The following is a 10,773-nucleotide window of genomic DNA, read 5'->3' as shown; positions in this document are numbered from 1 at the left end:
GCAACCAAGTGCATTCAGTCAGGCTACACCCACACTACATTTTAAAACGCATAACTTTTGCTAAATTTATGCCTATCGTCCACACTAGACCCTTGGAAGGAGATGTACAAAAATGCTGCTTTAGCCGTTTTAGGTAGCACTTTATGACAACTACACACTATTTAGCATTAGTAAAGCATTAGTAGCGCATGCTGGCTCAGGATCTCTAGTTAGTGAAAAGCTTGCTAGAGTTAGCTAGGTACTCATAATCAATAATATGTATGTATGTGCCCCTCCCTCCTCCCCCATTATATATGAATGTTCTTATGTTCTTTATTACTTTGTGTTGTGTCTATTTCCCTTTTCTGTTGAGAAGATGTGTTGTAAAGCATAGATAGTTCTCACTTTAGATGGGGTCACACAAAATACTTAACAAATACTTAACTAATGACTAGTAACTACCTGAATTAATGTGTATAGTGCATCATCTTAATAATTAAAAATAATTGGTTTGCAATATATATTGCTTAATTTACAAATAGCGAATCCATAGTTCATAAAGTGTGAAAACCCAATCATGAAACACATAGTCAAGCTTATTAATCAAGAACAAAACATTTATAACTGTGTTTATGAATTGCATACAAATGAGTTACTAATAATAAGCTTTATAAATGATGAACTAAGTCTCTACTCATGCTTTACTAATGCTAAATAGTGTGTAGTTATTATAAAGTGCTACCCCGTTTTAGTTTGATAACTCCGGAGTTGCGTTTGAGTTGGGACGGTCAGAAACGGAGACCTTTTGAAAACGATGGTGCAGACACTCAGTCGCTTCTTGACTCTGTCTTTTTATTGGTGGTTTTCACACTACATACTGTAACTGACTGGCGACAGGAGGTCACACACTACATGATCTTCTATAGGGAGGAATGTGGTATTGCATTTGCTACTTTAAACACTCCGAGAATGCATTGTAAAACGTGAAAGTAGTTTAACTTTTTGTGAATTAAACTTAGCTTTGTTCGTCGAGATTTAGAAGAGAAGGTTGATGTTACACACTCTCTCTTTGTTAAGTACGGAGCTAGAGCGAGGAGGTGATAGCTTAGCAGGAAGTCTGGAAGCAGGGGGAAGAGCTGGTAATCTCCAACCTACAGCTCAGCTTTAGAGCTTTAGAAGTGTTGTTAGGTGTGTTTTTTTTTTTTGTTTTTTTTTTTACTTCCGACAGCCCCCAAGCCAGCCCCCCTGCTTCCCGTCTTTTTTGCAGGCATTTAGTTGAGATGGTTACGGTAAGGGTTAATGCATAAATGATGTATGTGACTGTCCTCACAAAGATACAAGTTCAAAGATGTGTGTGTGAGTGTGTGAGGGCAAAGAGAGAGGGCGACAGATGGGGAGGGGCAGTGTCGATATCAAGTTTCTCAAAGAATACTTTGAGCGGTTTAGCCTCTCAAAAAAATATAGATAGTGATGAGATAAAGATTAATTGCCAACATGAAAATAACTTTTCCACAGATAGCAACCTGTGTATCTAACGTGATTAAGTCAAGTCAGTGATTAGAACCTGGAGTCCAGAACCTGGAAAGATACGCTTTAATGGTGCGTCTGCAGGTAACATTTTTTATTTTATTTAACTGAAATGTTGCTTTTCATTGGAAGAATTCTTGCTGTTGTATTTTCAAAAGAAATGCTGAAACGTCCATTTCAGGCTCGAGCAGCTGAAACACTGACAAAACCTTCGAGACGATGGCGGAGATAAATTGCTTTTTAGTAGGCCTGTTAACTTTTCTTTTAACTTTCTTGTCGTATTTCTTTCCTTATATATTTCACAAGGTTTATCAGGAAACGGTAGGCTGTATTGTGACATATTAAGTGACATATTGTGGTCCCCAGTGTTCCTCTTTTTATCTACTGTCTCTCTGTGGGTTGTATTACATATCTACGTCCACTCCTGTAATCTCTCCATCCATACAGCATATATGCCTCCCACTGTATATATTTAATCAGACACTTTAGCAAGTTTGTAGATGATTCTGGCAATCTGTGGAAGCCTTCAAGAGGAGACTTGACTGTGTTTGTGACTTTTTGTCATGGTGCAATATATTTGAGAAGTTTATAGGCCGCTCCCACTTACAATCTGATAAGGGAATTGAAGCGCAACTATAAATATCTGGGGAGACAGTAACACGAGATCATTTGCAGGAAAGCACAGCTTTAAACACAATCTTTATAGATTCAACCTTTTGTTTTTTTAAACATTTAAATCTTTTAACACCTGCTCAAATTATGACCTTGTTTTAATCAGGTTTGATTGCATTTGCTGTGAAGTGTATTGAGGTTGTTGGGGGGAGCTTTGCGAGTAACCCCACTATGGTTACTGCTCTGAGCTGCACACAAATAGTTGCAAACTGTGAGATTCATGTGCTGAAAGATGAACATCTTTTTGACTTGCAGAGGAACTGATACTCTCTGGCTGATCCTTCACACTGGATACACTTCACCGCAGAGAGACCAGTCTTATTTATTCCTTCTCCAATTAGATGGCTTCATTTAAACATAACGTTCAGCAGCAGTGTTTCCCCACTGCGACAGCTTGATTTACACCACAGACTGACCAATTATTGCACTGTCTGGTGGTCAATATAGTTATCAGATTGATTTGTGTATTATACCGCTTGTATATCGAGTTATGTCTATGCTTCAAGTCTTATTTGTAATAGTGTGGTTTGACTAGTAAATGCTCTATGAAACCATTTTCCCTTATGGCACAGTATTTTAACTAGATTTATTTAGCTAAAAATGTGTTTTGTAGATTTACAAACAAACACCATGCCCCGACTAAATGGATAATCCACCACAATTACATTTAATATTCTTTTAATTGGATTTACTACTTAAAAATGCATTTGTAATTTATACCAATATTAATACAGCACACAGCTGATCAGTCACCCAGTCATTTGGCGCTTATGTTAAAGTGTTCAATTTAGAAGAGCACTTCCACGATAAATCCTAAAGATTTCACAAATCAAGTCAATGTTTTTTTTTTTTTTTTTTAAAAGCACTGTCCATATGCATTTGTCTTTAATTATTGTATGAAACCATGGCTCCATCTTGTGGTCTTATCAGGAAGTACCATTTTTACTGCACCCCCTCCCCCCCAATAGGCCGAGAAATATTTCAGATAACAGCCCCGAAAATATACATACCTTTTTTTTTGTATATGTTTTTTAAAAAAAAAAAAAAAAACACAACCAATATCATTCAGACAAGAATGATTAGAGTTTGCAGCATGATGTCTACCTCACTTTGTCAGGCAGGTCCTATTTAAGGGATTTCTTGATTGCGAACAGGTGTGGCAGTAATCAGGCCTGGGTGCGGCTAGAGAAATTGAACTCAGCTTTCCAAAGATGTGATAAACCACAGTTAATTTATGTTTTAACAGGGGGGAATCACTTTTTCACACAGGGCCATGTAGGTTTGGATTTTTTATTCCCCTTAATAATAAAAACCTTCATTTAAAAACTGCATTTTGTGTTTACTTGTGTTATCTTTGTCTAATATTTAGATTTGTTTGATGATCTGAAACATTTAAGTGTGACAAACATGCAAAAAGATAAGAAATCAGGAAAGGGGCATGCACTTTTTCACACAACTGTGTGTGTATATATATATATATATATATATATATATATATATATATATATATATATATATATATATATATATATATAAATGTATATGTTTGGGTTTCAGACATGTATTGCAAGACTATCAACAGTGTAACAGTGCATTTTCTCAAGTACTACTTACAAATTTGAGGTACTTTCCTTTGTATTTCCATTTGTCTGCTACTTTATACTTATTTTCTACATTGACCTTTATAAAACAAACCTATTTTTAGGCCTCTGCTTGAAAATTGCATACCCAAACTAAAAAGGGTGCATCTCTGCAACCACCAGGGGGGCTATTTGAATAATGTTGGTGTTATAATAAAATGCTACAGATGTGAGATTTTTTTTCAGATGTGCAAATATCAGTGTATATGTTTCTGGTTAAGAGTAAATGAAGATGACACACAGAAAATATTTATATATATATATATATATATATATATATATATATATATATATATATATATATATATATATATATAAGTTTCAGGTTTGCAGAGAAAAAAAGCACTTTCAGGATAATTATTTCTTTGAAATGATGCAGCTGTAAGGTCTAAACCTTTCCCAAATCATAGCACAATATGTGAACATTCTCTCTGCAAAGTTTGACTTTGATAAAGTGTTTAACATCTTAAATGACATGTTACTTCTCATATTATCATACTTTATACACTTCCTGTCTAGTGGAAACTATGTATCCTCAAATTCAATGATAAAAAAAGCATACAATTACTATTAAATTAACTATTAAAGACTTCAAATTGAAGTTTTGGTTATGACACATACTTTGTATTCAGTAAGGAGCTCATATGTAGAATATCTCAGTCTGTTCCAATCTTCAATCAAGTTATATTGCAGGTTTATTCCAAATTTGACAGTGTTGAGTAGCCATTACTGTTGTGAGATTTACACATTTTTAGGTTTATGTTTTTGAGACTTTTCAGCTGTATTGCCCAGTTTTAACGTTTGTTAAAAAAGTAATCAAATAAAATTGAAAATACTTTGATAATTAAACTAGTTATATTACATTTTAGCAGGGTAACTAGTAATGTGTAATCTATTGCATCTCAAAAGTGCCTAGAATATTATGCATTTTACTGTATGTTTAAGGCTGTGTTGTAACATCATGTCCAGTAAAACACTGAATGAGCCAATTGTTCTTCAGAATGAGTACTTTTAGTTTTGGTAAAATGAAATAAATACTGTACTTTTACTTAAGTACGAGTTGTTATGCAGGCCTCTGTTGGATTATCATCACAGTGTGGCATTGCTGACATATTCCACTGAATATGAATGTGTTGTCCTCTCCTCCTCAAGATGTTATCCTGTTGTAATGTGTGACACTCAATGCTCAAAGTTAGCTTTCAATCTAGATCAACGTTTAACCCTGCCCATATTAGACAGTTAAACCAATCAAATCAGGGTGGGTGGGAATCAACGCTCGTCGTTGAAACTCACCCCGCCCTCCTGGCAGCAGACAGGCAGAGATGGAGGGAAGGATCAGGCAGCTTTCCACAGCTTGTTATGCTGGTGACCGTCGCTGGGGGGAGATAAATACAAGGTTTTATTTAATCAGGACTACAGACGGTCAGGAAAGTGACACTCAACCCACGGTTAAAGTCTTGTCTCCAACAATAATGTAATAGATGGATAAATATTTGCATATGTTTTTGGTGGGAGCCAAAAGCTCAAAGTTATACGCTTGAGCTGAAATGTTCACAAGCCAGATAATACATACAGTATTAAATTGAAAATGATAGTGATCAGATGTGGAAATTACAGTAGGGAAATCGCTGCTGTAGAAAATGCCAGTAATCAACAATGCACTGTGTACAATTACAGTAACTAATTACTGCATACAAGTTTTAAAATCTATTGCTGATTTCCCCCTCCCCAAAGTTACTTGTCAATTGCTGCCAGTTAATTACTGTGAATGAAGACAATTCTTTCTTTGTTGTGTTTTTTGGGTCTACTGTACGTTCGCTGTTGTTGATTATATTCAACATGCATCTTGATGACAACAAAATGGTTCATGTTGGCTAAATTCTAATAAGCATCATTGGACATTATCAGAGAGATTAAGGTCAGGCGGTTCAGGTTGCCCTCGAGACAAGGTGTAACATTCTCAAGAAGTACTTTGACTGGAGACGGTTTATAAATTCACTGAGAGCACTATCATACCTAAAATGTGCACAATGAAAAATCATAGTATTTGTTTGCATTTTGCAATTAATATTCACTCTTTCCCCTCTGTCCTAGTTCTGCTGTGTGTGTGGGTTGTGGAAAACTGTATCCCTAAAACAAGTCTAAATTCTTATCAATTAACTAAGTCATGCATCTGCACTTTTATATTTCATCAAGTTTCCTCCTTCCATGCACCCTCATTGGCATTATGTGTGTGCTCACATATGAACTTGTTTATGGGTTTGCAGGATCTGCTTTCATGTCACCAGTTTAATCCTCTGGACCCCCTGCTCAGCGTTAACAGGGCAAGGCAGAGAATGAAAGGCCCAGAGCAGCTGAAGGTACGGTCGAGTTTGAATGCTCAACTTGGCAGTGATGGATTCATTTTCCTGCGCCGTAAGCTTGTATTTATAAATCAAGACTTATCCCCTGACGTTTACACCACAAAGCAATGCAGTGTTGTTTTGTTTGATCTCCCTTCAAAGCATTTGGCATAACAACTTTATCTGTTCATTTGTTCGTCTATCAATATCATACGTTTCTTTTATATACACGTTCTCTTATATACTCTTTCTGTAATAAATACTCTCTGTTGCGGTGGGTATTTGGTTTATGTGGGATGTTGTAATAGCAGTTATCGAGCCACCCAGTACTCCTGAAAACCTAAAGAGTTTGCAGATGTTGAGGTGCCATAGTTTTTTAGACGCATGTGCTGATTTATGTTTGGTTACAAAAGTCAAACAGGATGCAATTATGTAGTTCATTTTGAAAGGTGTTTTGTAAATGTAAAATTGCAGTACTTTGAATTTAAGGCTCTACGGTGGTGCGGTGGCTAGAACGGTCACCTCACAGCAAGAGGGCCCCGGGTTCGATCCCTGATCCCGGGCGGTCCCTCTGTGTGGATTTGGCACGTTCTCCCCGTGGCAGCGTGGGTTTCCTCTGGCTTCCTTCCAAAGTCACACGAGACTCTAAAACTGCCCGTGAGTGTGAATGGTTGACTGTCTCTATATGTGCCCTATGATAAAACTTGTGACCTGTCTAAATTTGCCCAATGTCAACTGGGACCTGGAATGGGATAAGTGGTTCAGATAATGGAAAAAAGTTTGAATTAAAAAAGTAATGTATTGAATAGAGGCAGGTTTAAAACACATTTACTTAAAATGATATAGACAAGTACACATATTACCTTATATCCCTTAACATCTTCACGGTTGAATGTAGAATGGCACAACAATTCACACTTTTTTAATGAATGATTATATTCAGTGTGTTTATTCTCTTAAAAGTCAGCCGGTCATTCAGGCTTTGACAAAATGAACACGGTAATGATACACAAACGTATAGGCAAATAGCTTCTTGATGATACAAGTGTGTTTCTTTATACAGAGATTTGGATTTAGAATAGTTTGTCTTGCATTATCCCAACATATGGATTGCAGATACATGCAGGCATATTCCAAGTTTTAGATATGTATTGTAAATTAGGTATTAATGGAAATGTAAGATAATGGAAATGGAAAACTCACACAATTTACTTTATTCCTCTGTTTTAACCAAGAAACATGAGGACTTTTGTCCCACCCAGAAACCTGGCAATATTGTCCCCTTGAAGGAGCTCTTAATCTTCTGCAGCAGTCGGATCTCCTTTCTGGCTTTGCTCCCCTCTCCCTCATTTGCTTTTTCGACTCCATAAAAATTGATGACACCGGCTGGATGGTCAAGGTAGACCCCGATGGTGGTGTACTGGGGAATATTCCAGATTTCTGTACTAATGCCATTGAACCACATCTGGTAGTGGGATCCACCCCACCCAAGACCCCAGGACTGTTCATTTTCTCCCAGCCCGCATTGTCCGTCGCATCCCCTCCTCCCAGCACGTTCATCGGCGACTCCGGCAATCACCCATCCTGAACATTTCACCTCCCAGTAAGCTCGGAAGCCAGAGATGCCTTCTTTGCAAAGAACCTTGAAGAACAAAGACAATGGTTAAATTAGTTGAGCATAGGAATTCATTTGTGTTGTTTAAAACATACCTGGGGGACATGCTCATATCTCTCTGCCCTGTCCAGAACGGGACAAGTGATTTCATCGGTCATGCGTGACACCTTTGATCCACCCTCTGTGATCCACAGCATTTTATTGGCTGTTTTGTCATCCAGGGAAAGGCTAATCCAATCTGTGGGATGTGGAAAATGTGCCATTCAGGAATAGAAACTATCAGTCATGAAAGTGAGGATTTTTTTTGTCCACTCTTACATTTCAGAAGATCAGCTCTGCATGTGGGCTCAGGGATGTTGGGCTCGTAGTTTGGGTTACTCTCTGAGTGATGGGAAAAATTACAATGTGGGTATAAGATGATACAATAACAAGCAGAGGCCGGTGTATTGTCTTTAAAATTTGAATACTCCTTTCAATGGTCCCCATGGAGTTCACAGTTGGAGTTATATACTGTGATTTCTGTAATTTACTTTAAAATCGTACCTGCAGGAGTAGCCAGATCTTTAGATCGTCTACCTGTAAGTACAAAACCAATATGACTGCCAGCTCCACCTATTGTTTACTTTGGTTCACTGAAAGACAACTTCATACTAACAATATGCAAAACTGCAGGATTCTAAATTAGCTTGCATCATCTGCGTAAGAGAAGAAAGGGAGTTTACTTACCACGTCTGCCGGAGGCTGGCATAATTCTTATATTAGGAGCATTGATTGGCATCTTTATCGCTTTTTGCCGTGTTGAGGTTTCCTGAATGTTGGCGTCGTTCAGTGGCGTACTGCTGCAGCAATGTGAGCGGTTTCTTTATATACCCCCAGGAATGGGCGTAGGCGGTAAAGGTTTTGGGGGGGCCCTGGGGATCTGGAAGAGAAGTTTTGGTAAGGTATGTAGAGATAATCAGCTCTTTAATTGGCATGCAACAAGCCTGCCAAACCAGGATATTCAGATCAGCGCCAGCATCTGACCCGCTAACCCATATATACTAGAGTAGTTCGGTATTTATTTTGACAATTCTTCTCTTTGTCATCATACTCACATCTTGGTAGTTGATACCTAAACAGGAATAAGGTAATCCTGTGGAGAACACAGGGGTCAAGCTAGGCCGGAAGAACAGCTTATCGGCTCTTTGAGACCTTTGGTGATGGAGGAAAAAGAAACCTGTTTCCATTTGGAGAAGAGTTCATTTGTCTGTGCATTTTAAGTTGTATAAGTAGTTTTACTAATGCACCTGATCAATCCTGTTATGTCCTTTCATTCTTCTTGTAATAGATTGTTGATTCCTTACTGAACGACACTGTAGAATTGCAATGCTTCTGTGTCACCTGAGCATATCAATATACTGTATACTGCAATGTTCTGTCGGCATTGTGCTTGAAAAATGTAATCCAAAATGTAAGCAGCCCATCTTTGATTGGTGATATTGTCCTAAAAAGGTTTCATTTAAATATCAAGTTTTCAGCCACGTAGAGTTGTGATATATTTTTTACTTTGAATGTTGTGTGTAAACTGTATTATAATTGTCATATACCTACAGGTACATACATTACACGTTACATACAAATTGACATCTGTAAGCATTCAAGCCATTTAAGCCATTATAAGAATTTAGGAGCAGTGGGCTGCTATGAAGCGCCCGGGGAACATCATAAGGTTTAGTGTCTCACTTAAGGAGACCTCGACATGTGGACAGGAGAAGCTGGTGAAAAAATAATCTAAAAAGTTAGAAACAAAGATATTTAGACCTAAAGACCTGAGCATGACCATGCAGAGCAACCACTAAGCAGGGTCAGAGCTCACCCTGGCCTTTATTGCAGAGATCAGTTTTCGGTCAGCAATGTTTTGAAAGTCTGTTGCCCCTGGTTTCTGATAGTCCCATGAGAGGAGATTGGAAGAACTCAAATAACCCATCACCCACACTCCCCTCTCTTTTATTTTTAATAAATCCCATTGGCCAGTCTGGGGCGGTTCCGTCACTACTCTTGGTATTTACTGTTTAGAATGTTGGTTGCGTCGCAATCACGGCCTCGGCCAGTCATCTGCTTGGGCAGGCAGCAACACAAGAAGGACGGGACAGCCTTGACTAAAGGGTTGGCAGGGTGCCAGAGCCGTAAACACCTGAGACACGCAGCTCACAGCGGAGGGCATATCTCAGGGAAGAGTTTACGGCCAGTGACTTGATTTTTCTTTTAACCCAGGCCATGGGCATTAAAGCGCCTGCGATGGTGAATGGTGGATGTGATAATGGAGGTCAAGTGTGTTGGTAAACCTGGTATGATGAACTGACATACCTTCAGTCAACTCACTTGCAGTTGGCAGGTTATTTTATAGGTGATATTTGTATACAGTATACATTTGGACTTGTTACATACCCTAAATGTCCTTTCAAATTAATTAATTTAATTTTGAGTGTCTACAAATATGTACAATTCTATAGATGTATGAACTTAATGAGAAAAAAATGTTATATTAAAGTAACCTATTCTCTTTAAAAAAAAGATGTATACTTTAATGTGATCACTTAAATATGCAATATTGATGATTAGGATAGTTTCAATTAACTCTCAACGGCTCTCAATATGTCGACAGCAAGTCAGCGGCTCATAGCTAACAGTGCTAACAACGCTAACATTGCAAACTACAGAAAAAGTGCAGACAGAACTAACATTGTTTTCCTGAGGGGGAATCGGAGGGTCTTCAGTGACGACGCTGTCGGTCGAGATGGCATTAAAAGCTGTAACCGCCATATGAACACAGTGCAGAGCACGCGGCTACGGCAGCACAGCAAGGAGAAGCTCTGATAACGACACACACAGATGGAGAGTGACTTAATTCTCTGCTCAGTAGACATTATTCCACTATATCTTTACATAAACATAACTAATTGTTTGCTGCTATATTCATGTTCAGAGTGTTAAATGCAGCTCAACTTTTAACTGGTTA

At 38.1% G+C, this 10,773-nt stretch overlaps 1 protein-coding gene across 2 annotated transcripts; it reads right to left on the bottom strand.

Moving 5' to 3' along the window:
* Positions 1-6,978: 6,978 nt before the first annotated feature.
* Positions 6,979-8,588, bottom strand: LOC306733164 (stonustoxin subunit beta-like). Of its 2 annotated transcripts, none has more exons than XM_079214362.1 (5): positions 8,502-8,588; positions 8,319-8,351; positions 8,094-8,156; positions 7,871-8,013; positions 6,979-7,802 (listed from the first exon to the last, which is right to left on the bottom strand). In XM_079214362.1, the coding sequence occupies exons 1-5, from the start codon at positions 8,551-8,553 to the stop codon at positions 7,374-7,376; spliced, it is 720 nt and encodes a 239-aa protein (XP_079070488.1). In that variant the 5' UTR covers positions 8,554-8,588; the 3' UTR covers positions 6,979-7,373. The 2 variants fall into 2 exon arrangements, with proteins under 2 accessions (XP_079070488.1, XP_079070489.1); XM_079214363.1 differs by having other exon boundaries at positions 7,943-8,013.
* Positions 8,589-10,773: the final 2,185 nt, after the last annotated feature.

This window comes from Taurulus bubalis, assembly GCF_910589615.1.
Source record: "Taurulus bubalis genome assembly, chromosome: 2".
In the NCBI taxonomy this organism is placed as follows: Eukaryota; Metazoa; Chordata; class Actinopteri; order Perciformes; family Cottidae; genus Taurulus; species Taurulus bubalis.
Note: the sequence above shows the minus strand (reverse complement) of the source record. Positions and strands in the feature narration are given on the sequence as shown.

Coding starts and splice junctions, on each gene's coding strand:
- LOC306733164 (XM_079214362.1), bottom strand. CDS start 8,553: ATGCCAATCAATGCTCCTAATATAAGAATTATGCCAGCCTCCGGCAGA. Junction 8,352..8,501: donor GCCAGCCTCCGGCAGACGTG/GTAAGTAAACTC, acceptor TTGTACTTACAG/GTAGACGATCTAAAGATCTG. Junction 7,803..7,870: donor GATATGAGCATGTCCCCCAG/GTATGTTTTAAA, acceptor TTGTTCTTCAAG/GTTCTTTGCAAAGAAGGCAT.